This window comes from Phacochoerus africanus, chromosome 8 (genome assembly GCF_016906955.1).
Source record: "Phacochoerus africanus isolate WHEZ1 chromosome 8, ROS_Pafr_v1, whole genome shotgun sequence".
Classification (NCBI taxonomy): domain Eukaryota; kingdom Metazoa; phylum Chordata; class Mammalia; order Artiodactyla; family Suidae; genus Phacochoerus; species Phacochoerus africanus.
In genome coordinates, this window is record NC_062551.1 from 22,825,511 (window position 1) to 22,843,057 (window position 17,547).

The window sequence follows — 17,547 nt, forward strand, 5'->3', positions numbered from 1 at the left end:
CTTAAAATATGCAATATTATGTTTTCCTCTGCAACATTAAGTCAAATCTGATTGTCCTTTGTCAAAAGCAAGGTTGTACAATACATTGTGTCAAATTAGAATGTAGGAATATAAGGAAAAATAAAGGCTTGGTTGAAATGACTCCATAAATATTTGAACATCAGATAAGAGTGTCAATCTCCCTTTGTTGGGATGCAAAACAGGGGATTTATTTTGCCTTATGAGTATAATAACGTTAGATAACACTGTTCAGCCTATACAAGCATCTTTGTTTCTCTCAGAATATAAACATTATTATTGAGTTTTGTCCCCTAGAGGGAACAGAGACTTAACCAATCAGGGAAAAAGAAAAAAAAACAAAAACTCAAAAATTTTAAAAAATGCCATACCATGGAGTTCCCATCATGGTGCAGTGGATACAAATCCTACTAGGAAACATGAGGTTGCGGGTGCCATCCCTGGCCTCTCTCAGTGGGTTAAGGATGTGGCGTTGCCGTGAGCTGTGGTGTAGTTCGCAGACACGGCTTGGATCTTCCATTGCTGTAGCTGTGGTAAAGGCCAGGAGCTGTAGCTCTGATTAGACCCCTAGCCTGAGAACCTCCATATGCCGTGGATGCGGGCCTAAAAAAAAAAGCAAAAAAAATTAAAAAATTAAAAATAAATAAAAATAAAAATAAAAATGCCGGACCAGCACTTTCCAATTTGTTTTCCTTCCTTCAAACTTCTTATGTGATTTTTACTACCCTAGATCATTTTTTTGTTTGTTTGTTTGTTTTTTGTTTTTGTATTTTTGGGTCCTTTTTAGGGCCACATCCATGGAATATGGAAGTTCCCAGGCTAGGGGTCAAATGGGAGCTACAGATGCCAGCCTCCACCACAGCCTTAGCAATGCAGGATCCAAGCTGCATCTGCAACCTATACCACAGCTCACAGCAACACCTTTATCCCACTGAGCAAGGCCAGGGATTGAACCTGCATCCTCATGGATCCTAGTTGGGTTCGCTACCGCTGAGCCACAGTCAGAACTCCTAGATCACTTGTTTTAAAATAGTTCACTAATATATGCAATTTGAGAGATTTAAATTATTATGCATCAGGTTTACTGGACCATGCTGATAACATTTCAGCTAAATCAACTTCCTGCTTTGCTGTCTACACGTCAAAATGTAGAACAAATCTTTCCTTTTCTCAGAGAAGACACAATAGTGTGTGTAACATGGGTGTGGGAGCTGGATAACTACCTATGCACAGTTCATCACGTTACTCCCCCAGTAGAGAGATCCTGTGTGCTCATTCGCAAGGTCCATGGAGATACGAGGGATAAGGTGTAGAAACAGTGGTCAGGAGGGAGCCTTGATACCAGCCCCTTAGAATCTGCCTCATGTACAGAAAGGTCCTCCAGAAGTTATCTGCAGATTCAGCCAGCAGAGGGTAAAGGCCCTACCATTCCGGCACGACACTGGACTCCTCTGATGGCCATCACTCCTTCCAGAGAGGCCCGCTGGGCCAGGCCAAGGCTTTGCTGGGACTCCACTGCAGTTGGACGGCTCCCCTGTCCAGCCTGCTCCTGTCCTCTTCCAGGCACAGGGCCTGGTCTCTAACAAAAAAGGGTGTATTTCAAAACTCCGTCTATGTCCAGGGAAAACAACCTATAACCATGTGTTTCATGGGAATAAGAATGTGGGTAATTCACAGAGTTAATGTATAATGTAAATGCGATATCTGTGAAGGGCACTGTACTAAAACACTAAGTAGGCAAGAATAAAGAGCCACAAAATATTTCTAGTATCACTCGTTAAATATCTACTCTCGTATCAGAGAATACATGTTAGAGTTTGTTGAACATACTGCAGCAAGTCTATTCCAACTGAAATTCTATTTCATGCCACCTCATGCTTTCCAACTGAGAAATCCTGCTGGAGTCAGAGATTTTGCCAAGACACTGAAATGCAGAGACCAGAGTTTGGCTAAGGCAATCGCCAGCCTCAATTCTAAAAACCCTGTGTTGTAGCCATCACCGAGGTCTGGAGAAAGGAAGGGACAGGCTGAAAAATAGGGTATTATTAAAAAATTCATGCAAAAAAACAAATGCATTCCCCCTTCCAAGTGGGTAAGCATCTCGGTCTTTTTCAGGATGTCCCTTCACAGTCTGTATGGCAGTTATGGTGATCTTCCCCAAAGCCACACTAAACAAAGCCAGGTTTTCCTGGCAGCCTCAATGCGAGGGCACACTGTCACGGGGCCCCCGAGAATGAACATCCCCAGGGTTCTAAGGCAAGCATGAAACATGTCAGTCCCAACATATACAGCTGGATTCTAATACAAAGCATTTCTTTGACTACTATAGGTTTAAAAATATCTTTAAAATCTTATTTTTAGGGCGTTTCCAAGACAGAATAAATGCAAGAATAACAGGAGAGCCAACAGTTCAAATTACTGAAGAAAACCCAAGCCTTGACCAGTCTACTGCAGAAACTCTTTTGTAAAGTGAATATGTTAGGCTTTGCAGGTCCTACTGCCTCGTTTACAACTACACCACTCTGCAGGTCTAGGGCATGAAAGAATGAAGGTAGCTGTGTTGCAATAGAAAACGTGGGAGGCCAGATTCAGCAGAAAGTCTATAGCTCAATGACTCTTAGCCTAATGTAATAGGGGTAAAGTAGTTCCTCCTCTAGGCAGGTTCTACATTAGGGAAATGGGGCACACTTACCTAGTAATATAAAGACATATATTCTGTTACATAAACAGGAGTATCATGATATCTACAAAGCTCGATACATTAAATCTAGAGCTCAGACCAGCACAGATGCCTGGGTGTCCTCCTTTTATATCAGATGCTTCAGAGTCTCTGCAAAACTACAGAAAGTTCAAAGATGAAGTCTCTCCTTCCTAAAGAGTGCAAAGCTCCTCAGCCTATTAACTTACCTGTGAAATTCTAGTGCGAAGAAACCTTAGTTCAAATTGATCTGACTGCACTGTCTTTTGTTCCAATGAGGTTCCTCAGAGCATAGTTAGGGAGAGGCTGTTCTTGGAAGAAGGCAATGCATATCTATTTTTCAAACTTAACGGGCATAAATGCACCTTTGTGTTATAAAAATATTTTGCTAAACATTAGTTTGCAGCCTCTGTATGGAAAATTTATAGAAAGATACAATTTTGAGCCAACTGCAAGTGAAGATGCTATTTAAAGCCACTAATAATGAAATAAACCCCTTAGTTATGAATCAGTTATTATATTTCACTGAACTCCAACTGTTTCTTTCTCACTGTTTAATTTCATTCTAGCTTTTGTTATTATGCCTAAAGAAACCATTTTAACATTTCCTTGCGTGCACTTTGAGTATCAAAAATTCCATCTACAAGTTTTCAGCTTTTTTGCCTCTAATTGCTCTACTGGTTGCTCTAACTGCTTTAATAAATAATATTATCTGAATTTTGCTAGTCCCAGAATTCTAAAGTCCCTGCATCACATATTACTTATTATTCCTCTAAGGAGAAAAAGGAGCCTTTTTCTACCCAAAGCATTTCTTTCTACCGAGAGAGACAAAGTAAAAGAAGGGAGGGAGGAAGGAGGGAGGTAGAAGGGAGGGAATCAAATTGAGGAAAGTTATATACACATAGTCCACCCTTCAAATTAATATTAGGCTCTCTAGAGAGGGAAATACTTCTACTTCAGCATCTATGTGGTTGCTTCTATTCCAATTCACTAGAAAACTAGGAAAACTCGTCCTCTATGTGATCCTAAAGTTGTCATCTAGTTTTAACATTTTTGAATAGCATTAAAGTTTAGCTAGATAAATGAGGAAGATCTGAATTTGACATGGCACTTCAACCAGCCCCTATAGTATAGAACAAGGGCCATGAGGGCCGAGGCTTTGTCTTTATCAAAATTCCTTGGGAAATCATAGATATAGGTAGAGATATAGATCAATCATATTTACCATGCCATATATGGTATATATACATACATACATACACACACATATATATACACCACAAATACTATGTATATATAGTAATGTAAATGAATGAATTAATAGCTATGTGGCTAAGTGAATATAAAATTTAATTTTTGAGTTTTTAACTTTTATTTTTTTCTACTATACAGCATGGTGACACAGTTAAACATACATGTATACATTCTTTTTTCTCATATTATCATGCTCCATCACAAGTGACTAGACATAGTTCCCAGTGCTATACAGCAGGATCTCATTGCTAATCCATTCCAAAGGCAATAGTCTGCATCATCTATTAACCCCAAGAACCCCATCCATCCCACTCCCTCCCCCTCCCCCTTGGCAACCACAAGTCTATTCTTCAAGTCCATGAGTTTCTTTTCTGTGGAAAGGTTCATTTATGCTGTATATTAGATTCCAGATATAAGTGATATCATACGGTATTTGTCTTTCTCTTTCTGACTTACTTCACTTAGTATGAGAGTCTCTAGTTCCATCCATGTTGCTGCAACTGGCATTATTTTGTTCTTTTTTATGGCTGAGTAGTATTCCATTGTGTATATATACCACATCTTCCTAATCCAATCACCTGTCGATGGACATTTGGGTTGATTCCATGTCTTGGCTATTGTGAATAGAGCTGCAATGAACATGCGAATGCATGTGTCTTTATTAATTACTATAGGCAGAATTAGTGGCATTGTGAGTTTTTTGGAAAAATGACTTGGAAGAGACAATCACATTTTAACAGGCTAAGAGTGTGCAAGAATTCCATGGCCAAGTTTTACCTGTTTTAAAAAGAGTTAGTCTGGGTATTCCCTCATGGCTCAGCAGGTTAAAGGTTGGGCATTGTCACCCCATCAGCTTGGGTCACTGCTGTAGCATGGGTTGGTTCCTCAGCCTGGGATTTCCACATGATGCAGGTGAGGCAAACAAACAGACAAACAAACCTAGACCTTGTACTAGACCTTTGCACACCATTGGCAGGAATGCAAAGCAGTGCAGTAGCTAAGGAAAACAGTATGAAAGTTCCTCTAAAAATTAAAATAGAATTCCCATATAATTCAGCAGTCTCACTTCTGGGCATTTATTCAAAAGAACTGAAATGATATTAGCACTGCTGTGTTCACTGCAGCACTATTTACAACAGTCAATATACGGGAACAATCCGAATGTCTGTCAACAGATAAAGAGATAATGAAGATGTGCTATAGAGATAGAATGGAATATTATTCAGCCTTAAAAAGAAGAAAACTCTGTAATATGTGACAACATAGATGGACCTGGAGGACATTATGCAAAGTAAACAAACCAGTCACAGGGTAATATACAGCTTATGTGAGACAAATAAAATAGTCAAAATTGGAGTGCCCATCGTAGCTCAGTGGTTAACAAATCCGACTAGGAACCATGAGGTTGTGGGTTTGATCCCTGGCCTCACTCAATGGGTTAAGGATCGGGCGTTGCTGTGAGCTGTGGTGTAGGTCCAAGACACAGCTCGGATCCCATGTTGCTGTGGCTGTGGTGTAGGCTGGCAGCTGTCGCTCCGCTTAGACCCCTAGCCTGGGAAGCTCTATATGCTGTGGGTGCAGCCCTAGAAAATACAAAAAAAAAAAAAAAAGACAAAAAATAAAATAAAATAAAATAGTCAAAATCACAGAAGAATAGAATGGTGGCTGCCAGGGACTAGGAGAAAGGGAGAATGAGAAATTTGCTAATCAATGGATATAAAATTTCAGTTTTGCAAGACAAGTAAGTTCTCAGCATATGCTGTACAACCTTGTGCCTAGGGTTAACACTGCTGTTTTATATACTTCAAAATCTGTCAAGGAGTTCCCTCAGGGCTCAGTGGGTTAAGGATCCAGCAGTGTCAGTGCTGTGGCTCTGGGTACCGCTGTTAACAAGGGTTCAATCCCTGGCCCAGGAACTTCCACATGGTGCACAACCTCCCCTCAAAAAAAAATATGTTAAAAGGGCAGATCTCATGTAAAACATTCTTATCACAATTAAAAACAACAACAGAAGACTAGGTCTTTTGAGAGTTATTTCAAGATCGAGGAGAGAATCAATTGATGTACAGTTTATTCACCAAATAATTGCCAGGTTCTCTACAGTATGAAATATTTTCACTTTAGCATCATTGGACATCAGGACTATAAGAAGTGTTTTCAGGGAAAGAGCTCATTAACAGCAAGCCTGGTAACGGTGTTGAATTATAAAAATGCCAGAATACAAGTAGGAAAATAAAAAGCAGTGTCTTGTGTTGAGTGGGCACTTACATTCAAGAGAGGAATTAGGACAACAAAGCACTGTGGCCACCATGGTCATGTGTCAACCCTCTGCCTGCTGAATGGCCATCATCCCACTTTTAACTTAAGCAGCTCACATCTTACTCACGGTGACCACTTCGAAAGAAATAGGACGCACCTATCTAAAAAACAGTCGCATGCTGTCTCAGCACCATGGTGACAACAAATACACACTTGACATTAATTTATTGAGGAGGAAAAATGGGCCATAGCAGGTTCACATGAAAGCCCTGACTTATACTTAACACCTACTCTGTGCTGGGAACTTCTACCTGAAGTATAAATGGTTTGCTGCCTATAACGCCATTTCAGATGATCTGTCACTAAATTTCGGCTCAGTAAACATTAGCTGTCATCATCCCACACCTCATGCCAAATAGCAGAACCAAGCAAAGTATGCACGTGGTGGCTGATGGAAAGAAGAAATCTGAGTTTAAACATGGGGCCCACATCCCTGCCCTATCAACACACACAGGAAACTCATTCTTTCAGAGCCTCTGTTTCCTTCTCCATAAACCTGGAATCACATTGACTACTACACTACACTGGTGTCTCTTGTGAGAATTAAGTGAAATGACACATAAGAGAAAATTAGCACCATGTCTAACTCATCAAATACCACTGAACTGTTTCTCTCTTTACCTCCCTAAATATAACTGGTTCACAGCCAATAGAAACAAACCCATAAAAAGGGTCTAGACTGATGAGCAAGGGACACCCCGCCCATACTCTGTTTAATTCCACCAACCTGGTATACTCTCTTTCTTTATTGGTATGCATCCTAGATTGAATGAGACAATTTACAGAAAAGACAGTTTATTATTTCAACTAAATTGCTCCTGCTAATTCAATGAACATTGTTTATAATAGCCAAGACATGGAAACAACCTAAGTGTCCGCTGACGGATGAGTGGATAAAGTCATACACACACAGACACACACACACACACACACACACACACACACACACGGAATACTACTCAACCATAAAAAAGAATGAAATCTTGCCATTCGTAAAACCACAGGCAGACCTTGAAGGCACTACTGTACTTAGAGAAGTAAGTCAGAGAAAGGCAAATACTGTGTGATTTTGCTCATACGTGTCATCTAAAACAAAACAAACAAATGAACAAGCAAAGTAAAACAGAAATAAACTCATAACAGAAAACAGATTAATAACTACCAGAAAGGAAGAATGCTGGGAAGGGGACGGTGAAATAGGTGAAGGGGGTCTGCTGTGTAATGATGGATGGTGACTAGATGGGACTATAACACCGTATATCCAAAACATAATTAAAAACAAATGAACACATAAAGTAAGATTTGGTGAAAAAGGATCGGTCCTGCTAAACCATCCCAACCCGCAGACACATACTCTGAGTCACAGAGATCAGAGGGAGAGAAAGGGGGTGTGACAGAGGGAAAGAAAACAGGCGCTATACAGTCAGAAAACAAACGCACACGAAAACAGATGTGCACCACTGGCTCCCTCTTGACTGTGTGATTCTGAGCAAGTTAGTCTTTTATCTTAGGTTTCCTCATCTGCTGAATAAGTACACATATTATCACATAGAGGTGTTAAGGAATGAAATGAACCCATTTAATACATCCCTCCCACATGTTAAACACCCACCTGTTACTAACAATATTTACCACAGTAGCAAGGAAACATTAGACAAAATGAGGTTACTTAGACTATTTAGCATATAAACTGTTAAATAAAAAACATAATTCTGCACACAGTCAGGAACCTTTACCAGAAGAATGTTATAAAATGAATACTGGCTTTTTAATTTGCATTTAAGACACAAAATTTATGGTGGCTTTGTTAGCTGGTAATGTCAATAGCTCCACTTATTTTATTTAATCATTTAATTACCTCAGGCACCTTCTGAGGAAGATGATATTATCCCAAAATACAGATGAGGAAGCTGAGTCTCAGAATATCCCAGAGACCATCTGTCTGACTGAGAAGTAGCTACGATAGGTTCAAAAACGTACTCGGTGCAGTTTCAAGCTAGGGTATCTTTTAAATAATTTACAAAACTGTATTCTGTATGAGAGAGGCATACAGTATTGAAGAAAACAGTACATGCTTAATTAATGTTCTGGAAAAGAGATGGTAAGACCATGAATTTTGTCTGTTTGCCCAGGATGGCATTACACAGACATGGGTAGAGATATGTTTATGGATACAGACATAGGTTTAGTTAGTTAGAATTTTAAAATACAAGATATTTTCAGCTTTGCAACGTGCTTTCCAAAGAAGCTGAGTCTTAGGTGAAGTTGAGGAACCAATTAATGGCTGCATGTTTTAACATGGCAGATACCACAATAAATGCCTATTTCTTGCTGAATGGCAAAGTAAACATTGCCCTAAAAGATGGATACAGCCTTATTAGCAAATAAAATAAAACAGTCCTAAAAAGACAATAATGCTTTGCTATTTGTAACTCAGTAATTTCCTGAATATCTGTGTCCTCTCATTCTGTATTAAAAGGTTAAATGGCTCTAAATCTGTCTGCTAGACTTATAAGGAGCTGTGCACTGCTTTGGCTAGTCAGGAAATTTAATTTTCTACAAAAATTAACCAATTGTGCACACAGAGAAAAAAGCTGCTCTCCACAATCTAACTGGGGGCCAGGGTAGGAGGGTGGGGAACAACTACAAAAATACAGAACAGATGCTGAAAAATGCAGTTGGCGGTTCTTACAATCTCATCCCACGGGGCCAGTCCATCTCCAGTCATCATCGTGTGGGCCTCACTTTCTGAATAACATATCAAAACCCTGTTGTAAATGATTTGAAAGAGTAATCGTTCCTTCTTTGGGTGACACCACATATGCCAAGGAACCAGTACTTGTCTGACATCTATCAGAACTAGAGCTACGTCCCTGTCATCAAATGGTACTTTATCTGTCCATCTCTTCCCATAACAAAGCCCCCAAACCCCCTTTAGTTTACCTGGAAACAAAAGGCTTCCAAGTTGGGCAGTTGTTGCTAAGCAGTCTCAAGCTCCTTCTACACCTGCCTTTCATGCCAGTGACCAAAATAAAAAATAAGAACAGCAATAATAATAACCATCAATTACAATGATTATCATTGTCGCCGATTGTTGGAATCATTATCAGTAAATTTCCCAGTTTTACATCAGTAAATAGAGAGATTATAAAATGTGCAAAAACATGGGTGGGGTTATGAACTGGATTTTTACCCAGTTATGCCAATTTAAGGGTAGTGTCACTTTAGTATGAAAAGTTCCTCAAATCTCACTTCTGGCTAATGAAGAACATGTCTCTGCACAGGAAGTCTGTTCTCGCTGATGCTATGGGGTTGCCCTGATATCTGAACCCCCACTTCTCCTGAGGGTCCTCAATTAGGAATACCTCTGAGCCCCCTGTGGGTTCTTTGCTGACAAGAGTACAAATCTTGACAAATCAATTGCTAAACGGGTTCCCCGGCGAGGCTCTCTCTTGTTTCCTGTTTTCATATTCTCTCCTACACTTGAAGATGTGACAAAAGTGGCAATGGCTGTGTCCTGTGTTCTTTCAGAAGAGCTGAAATAACATGAAAACAATGGGACCGATTCATATCCATCCACTCAACAACTATCATTGTCTCTATTTACATCAGAATCTCAGCATAAAGCCATTACACAACTTCACTAGTTAGTTAGAAAACAGATGCCCATGTAGTTATTTCTCTGGACACTTCCTGCCCCTGCATTCAATCTTTGGCCCTTAGAGAGATTCAATTCTATTGGCTAAAGAGGGGATATTCTGTATGACTATAGCAGGTTGAATTCCTTTAGAACAGAGAATGGGCGAGGGACCACTCCTCAAATCCCTGGGGGAGGTTTACCTTCTTAGAGGTAGATCCCTTTTAAGGAAAATATTTTTTGGATCCTTATGAGATATGCTCGATTATCCTGTATTTAGAAATGGCTTATGTTTAAAAATAACTTTTCTGGATCGAAAAAGAATTTTTTTTTTTTTGCCCAAACTCCAATTATTTGGGGCACTGACTATGCTGCTGAATTTCACCTCCAGCCTCATAGTTTCACTACCCTTGTGAGTACAGAGAGTTGAAGACATAAAAAAGAAGTGGATAAATAAAACTTTCAGAAAGTTCACTTCCCTGAATAAAGAAACTGGAAAGCTCTCTGCCCTAGGTCTCTGTGGCTTAGAAACTGAATGACTTGGGAATAAGTCGACAACTAACTCAGAGATTAACTGGACAATTCTTTAAAAATGTATTTTTCTATCTACAAGACAGAGTTTTCTCTCTCTCTCCCTCCTTCCCTCTTCCTCTCTTTCTCTTTTCAACAAACATTTCTAAGACAATATTTGAAATCCACCTCAAACACCTCATTAACCAACACTTCACCCTTGGAGACGGTTGGACAAGTTATAGATTTTCAGTGTTCTTTTGGAAGATAACTATTTAGCTTAAGCATCTGTATTGTCATTTGGGTGGCTGGCAAAAGAGAAAAAATATACACAGTTCAACAACAACAAAGAGAACTAAACGTCATTTGTAAAAAAAGGAAGAAAAATTTTAATAAAGGATTATATTTTTCATCTCAGGAAAATTTCTGAGCAAGGAAAGTAGAAACAGAAGATATTTGGCAGAGAAAGATTTTGTCTAAAAGGCACCAATCCAGATATGCTGACCTATCAGAAATGCCCATAAAGTGACAAGAAGATATTTCCAAAGCCAAACACCAAACGCAGAAATAAGATAGGGGCCTCTTAATGTGTCGAGACAGTGCTCCCATGCCTCTAAATTCTTATACATAATCCACTCTAATTATCAAAGGAGAAAGAACAAAAACATCGATGCTTTCCTAACGCTAGGGAAAAAAAGAAATGCACAATGAAGCACAAATGATATAGTACAAAAGACCCACCCAAATGCACTGCAAAATATGTGATCTTGCTTTTTACACTGAGTTCTCAGAAAGCCAAATAGCTTTCTTCATCTTGATATTCCTGCCTCTGGGCATTGTATGTACCTCTTTGTAGGTGTATGGGCACGTGTGTGTACAAAACACACACACACAGAGTATATGTCGACCAAAATTTCTCCGTCATGTGAGCATAGTCTCACAGGCAGCCGCACAGTATGTGCACATAATTACATGTTCTGGTTTGCTTGTCCCTCCCTGTAGACAGTATTCCTTTGAAAAGAGAAATACCTTATAGGACTGGACGTGATGTCAGGGTCACGTGCGGTCACTTGCCCAATCACGGAGTTTAGAGCAGCATTTTCATGAACTTCAAGGAGGTAAGTCGGGGAGGAGAAGACCGGAGGCTCATCAGCATCTTCGACAACAATTTTGACTGTCGCTGTGTCTTTAAAGGGCCCCCGGCTGCTGAAACGTGGATCAATGTGGACATTGGCTGCTTCTACCTTCAACGTATAGGATTTTTTGGTCTCAAAATCCAGGGGCTGTTAACAAATGACAAAGACAAATGTTTCTCACTAATGACCACAGCAGCAGGAACAAATGAGTATAATGCTGATGGATGATCGTTATGTGCATTTAAGCCCATTGCTGAGGCTTAATGGGATTGCTCTCCATTCCCCTAGATTCAACCTGTAAATTTTACAGGCATTTATTGATATCTGTTGATTATACAAACTCAGTGAATCTCATCTCCTACTGTTTTGTTTTGTTTTGCTCATTTCACTTGGAATGCACAAAATATTCACAGTCATGAATTGTGCCATCAAAATTTCACTTCAGAGTCATAATAAAATTTTACTAGTGATGGCATGACCCGCATACCAATCAGCCAGTTAATCGGGCCTCTGCCGGTTGGAGATAAGGCAGCATCGAACACAATCTCTATCTGGGAAGAATATTTCATCATTTCTGCAACGGTGTGTGAAATGTAAAAGAACTAGAAATAATCATTGTTTAGTCCATGGAGACATTATGAAGCATAATTTAACAATAATCCCAACAAAGAGTGTTTTCTTATTTCACTTCCAAAGCATCACTGCTTTACTAATCATGTGGCCACAATGAGGTTTATTATGTTTTAGGGCATTCTTAGAAGGTCTCTATTATTGTGCTATGAAACAGGTGAGCACATAAAGAAATATGTATGCAGATACATATCTAACTTGTGTTTATATTTAGAAGAGAGCCGTATATATAGATAGATAGATAGATAACTAGGCCTGACTGTGTCTTCCACCAACCACTTAAAAGCAATTTGAAATTACCTCAGTGCACCATTACTGAAAATATTTCTGACCTATGAATACCTCCTTCCTTAAAAGCCCTGCAGACTTTAAAGCTCTAGGTAAACAGAGGTAGTTGAAAGAACACAGCCCCCCTAAATAATCAGAAGCCCATCTGCATTAGAACCCTCACAGTTCAATTCTCTGGGCAACACATAATACTTCAGATGTCAAAGATGTACTTTGTCAAGGTTCAAAAAGATAATTTACGTTTGCATTGCAATTTCTTATAAGAAATAGAACTTTAAAATCTGCAGTGCAAATTTAAAAACAAATAAGAAGCTAGAACACAAGCTGGCATTAGTGAACTCTTTCAGAACTCCTGTACAAGCCTAAAGATGTATTCTTATTTCAAAATTGTGTGCTGATTTTTATTTTTGAATTTTGTCCTAAAGACACTTAGCTTGTTCTGGAAAATATTTTCTAATGAACAAGGTGGATACCCAATGCCCCATCTATTCTGAAATTACCAGGCACACACACCCATGGATTTACAGTTTTCTAATCACCTTTACTGTAACAGTTTCATAATTTCAAACTATTCACAAATATTATTAAATATAACAGATTGTGTCCTGCTTAATTCTTAGCCCAACATAATGATACATCCCGGTGTCCTTGGGATTTGATCAGACAAAAAAGAGGACCCATGAAGTGTGGTAAAATGACTCCTTACACATTGTTCTCCAGAGTAAAACACATGTGTTTCTTGGTGTCAAGACATGTAGTAAGTACATGCTTCCAAGTTTATGAATAACAGTGACTAAAAATATAGCAAGCGGCTAATTGCATCAGTTTATAAAAGCACCTTATGGTAACAAAGAATTGCAGTTAATAATAACAATAAAAATGACATTAGGAATCATTAGCCAAGGAAAATGTGGCTCTGGGTTATTCAATAATTGACTCGAATATAATTATACTGCACTCTATTTCAAACATGAGTTTTGAATACTTTGCAACTAAGTTCCATCCAGGTTTAAAGGTACTGTTACTGAGCAGAGTTAAAATAGATGCAGCCATTTTTTTCCTCAAAATGGATTTTTAAGAGTGATTTTGTCTATAAAAGTATATCCAGAGAATTTCAGGTTCTCATTATCAGTACGTCTTCAAGGGGGGATTTTAAGACCATGAGCACTGGAAGCAGATCCCTGGGTAAAGGGGGCAGAAAGAGTCAGATAATAAGCTTGGAGTCATGTCAATGGGATGCTGAGCAAGACAGAGGGCTAAATTGGGGGTTCCCAAGAGTGTGATCTGCCATCTATCTCCTGATTCATGAATCAACCAATCTATTTTAAAATTAATGTGTCCTACGCCACGACAAGCATGTGAGGAACAATGTTAAACAAAACACTCAGGAGGATAAAAGGGCATTTTCTTTGCAAATGCTCATGTCTGTAAAATAGTGAACTGTGTTCTACACATTGTTTTAAATAGACATAGTTGTCATGATGAGAAATAAACATGGATAATGCACAGAATGTTTCACATTGAACACACACAGACACAAACCACAGACACATGGGTGTGCGCACTCACACACACATACACACACGGTTGGGGGCAAAAGCAGTCGGATTGCCATAGAGCGTTTGTACTATTTATGGAGATGTTTCCTCCTCCAGTGGTAATCTCACCCTCAGGAACAAACCAAAGGTGGGCTGCATTTACCACAACACTTGCACATTTGATCACGGTTTGGGGTTCTAATGGTAGTGGGGTGGCCCCCATCCTTCTGGTGCTGGAACTAGCTGGAATAACTGAAGCTGTCTGCTTTGGCTGCCTTTGAGGTTCCCTAAAAGCAGAGCCTGCAATGAAGGCTTAGCAGCCTTGAAGGCACTGTGCAGAGATATTCCAGGGAGCAGCAGTGCAAAAATGGGGAGAGGAAGGCAGAGAAAAGGATTAAAAGCCCATTGACCTTGCCATCCTTGTGGGCTAATGAGCATTCTTTCCCCTGAAAATCCTCTGAAGAACGACAGACAATATGCCCCAGAAAAAAAATTCTCAAAGCCTAGAAACTGTCCACCCATCTTTGTCCTTCATTGCTTGCAGGTTGCCCTTGGAGTGCTGACTTGCCTACATAGCTGGATGCTCTGGATAAGAACAGAGCAAGTTCCTGCAGCTCATGGAAGAACACTGAGGCTAGACAGGAGGGGAATGATGGGTGAGATGGGAGGCTGGCACCACCACGGTCACTGTTTACCAGAGCTTGAGCTGAAATGGAAGGTGGGGCCAAGAGAGAGGATGTGCAAAAAGGACTCTTACTTTCTCACAGCTAAAGAAGGCAAACCTCCAACAGCTCTCAGATTCTGTCAAGAAGTCCACCCAGCGCCCACAGACTTCAAGTTCCAGAGAGGCATTCTGAAGACGAACAAAACCTTCCTGACCTTACCTTTCTCAGGCGTATAATACCATCCTGGGCCTGGGCATCGGAAGTGATTTCAAAGAGTGCTGTTCCATCTCCATCAATGATGTCGTAGGATGACTGTGCATTTTCCCCAATATCCTGATCATTGGCCTTCACCCTCCCTATTGCAGTGCCAAGAACCACATCTTCTGGTACCGAGAAGTGATACAGACCTTGGAAGAGAGGAGAAACACAGAGCGTTGCACATGTTCCGTTCATTCGTTACTTCACAGTTGGTGAATATGTATCGCACACGCCTTTGTTCTGGGTATGTCTGTACGGATGCTACCCATACAGGGATGGGAAAGACAAAGACATCCTTCCCGCTGTGGAATGTACAATCTTTTAAATGAGTCAGAGACAAATCGTTCCCAGAGGAAGTACCGATCTCTCTTTGAAACTCTTCTGAGTTATGGGACTTATTCAACCATATGTTTACCAAGTATATATTTGGAGCAGAGTTATATCAGGATATTAGTGAGTCTGTGTGAATGTTCTCTCCAATTTGCTGTATAATCACATTGGCTGCCCTTGGGGATATTCATTGTTGCCCAACATAAAATATTAAGCTAATTTCAGCACAGATAGATGCAAGGTGTAACACGCTGAAAGTCACTTTTGAAGTTACCTTTATATTTACAGACTTGTAGACCATTTTTGATAAAATCCAATTACCAAGCTTCTGCTGTGCCCTGCAGCAAGCTGTTCAGACACATGAAACACTCTTGTTACTAAAGTCCTCCTTGCTCTGAAGACCAAAAATCCTACCTTCCAAACTCTCTAGGCAAAATACAATTACAATGTATGTTCCTTTTCCTTTGGGGGCAGGAAAACGTGCCCAATTAGTGCCATTCGTCCCATCTTTATCCAAATCATTTTGGCTGTTGTATCGGCGCCACCCATTTTCATTGGTGTAGGGGATGCCGTAGGTACCCGAACCCCATGACCTCTGGCCATGACCCCTTCCAGTCACACCTGCCCTACATTCAACTGCCAATTCCTGCATTTCTTTGCCTGAGGGTTTCCTCTGGCTTTCAGAAGCCATTTTGCCCACTGCTTGTCAAGCTAGACCCAACAGAAAATTAATAACCCCAGAGAAGCAGCCGACAAAGACAACTTAGTACATAAAATCCCAAGCTCCTCCCCTTTCTGGTAGGATAACACTAAGCTAGTTCTCTTCTGTTGCTTATTTACAGTGTTCCAGAGTTTCCCCAGTGGGATGAAGCACCAGTTGCCCAAAGTGCTAACTGGCCTGAGAATGTAGATCATTGGCTTTCTCTCTCTCGCATTCTCACTTCCCTAGTGGCATTTCTTGGGATCATCTCCTACTGATAAACAAATTCTTGTCTCAGTACCTGTTTCTGGGGAACCCAAACCCAGACAACCAGGAAGTTTTAGTCTCACTGCAATAAGAACAAGGAAAATATAAACACTCAATGAACCACAAGCCCCAAAGGAAAAATTAAATCTAGAGAACATCACCTAATTCTAGTTTGAACTCAATCACTGAGTCCCTTGAATCAACTTAGGCTCATTTTACCCAGTATAACGAGATTACTTCAGATGATGGGCAAGGGTTTCTTCTAGCACTAACATACTTTTATTTCATGATGACATAAAAGTGCCTCTTAAAATCATGGTATTATGGGACTGGGGAATAAAAATGTTTTCCAAACAGTTCTACTGTAAGGTAGGCAAGGAAAGTTACCATGCCCTGTACAAATCTCCCAATCCTCTCATAATTGGTATAGTGACTCCATTTCCTTCAAACTTGATATTTCAGGTAAGGTTTTGAGATGGTTCTTTGAGGTGTGCTTATTAAGTAAATAAGACAGCAAGGAGCCTCCCCTTGCTGCCAGTCCTGTGTCAGGGAGCCTTGGAAAACGAAGCCTGTGGAACATTTCTTTATCCATCCCTAGCTTCCTACCCTCAACATCCTCATCAGTGTGATCATAGTTAATAGTTATTACCACCAAGAAAGGGAACACATTTGAAACTTATCCGGCATGGCTGAACTGAAACAACTATTTTCTGAGAAAGAGGGGTTGCCCATTAGGGCACTGAGTATAACAACAACCGAAAAGGAAATGAAAGAGTGGGGAGATGGATGCAAGAAATAGTGTTCTTGGAGTTCCCGTCGTGGCGCAGTGGTTAACGAATCCGACTAGGAACCATGAGGTTGCGGGTTCAGTCCCTGCCCTTGCTCAGTGGGTTAATGATCCGGCATTGCCGTGAGCTGTGGTGTAGGTTGCAGACGCGGCTCGGATCCTGCGTTGCTGTGGCTCTGGCGTAGGCCGGTGGCTACGGCTCCGATTCGACCCCTAGCCTGGGAACCTCCATACACCGCGAAAGCGGCCCGAGAAATGGCAAAAAAGACAAATAAATAAATAAATAAATAGTGTTGTTTATTTCAGTCCTTTGGTCTAAAAGGGCTGCACTGTCATCTGATTTATAAACAGCCAGATGTAAAAACTCTAAAATTCCTAATGAAATGCATGTTTGTTTCTGTTCTTTCTGTCTTGGAATTTTTGCAGATTAATTCTCCAAGGTACCTCAAACATGTCATTTGCAAACACCACCTTGGTATCTCTCTCTCTGCTCCAACTCTCATTTCCTTGCC

General features: G+C 40.2%; 1 protein-coding gene across 1 annotated transcript in view; it reads right to left on the reverse strand.

Moving 5' to 3' along the window:
• CDH8 (cadherin 8) overlaps positions 1–17,547 on the reverse strand; it is a 239,341-nt gene that overhangs the window by 138,830 nt on the left and 82,964 nt on the right. The window contains exons 5-6 of the mRNA XM_047791312.1: positions 14,913–15,100; positions 11,466–11,719 (exon numbers count right to left, since the gene is read on the reverse strand). Coding sequence (XP_047647268.1) covers positions 11,466–11,719; positions 14,913–15,100 — 442 coding nt within the window. The remainder of the gene's footprint in view (positions 1–11,465; positions 11,720–14,912; positions 15,101–17,547) is intronic.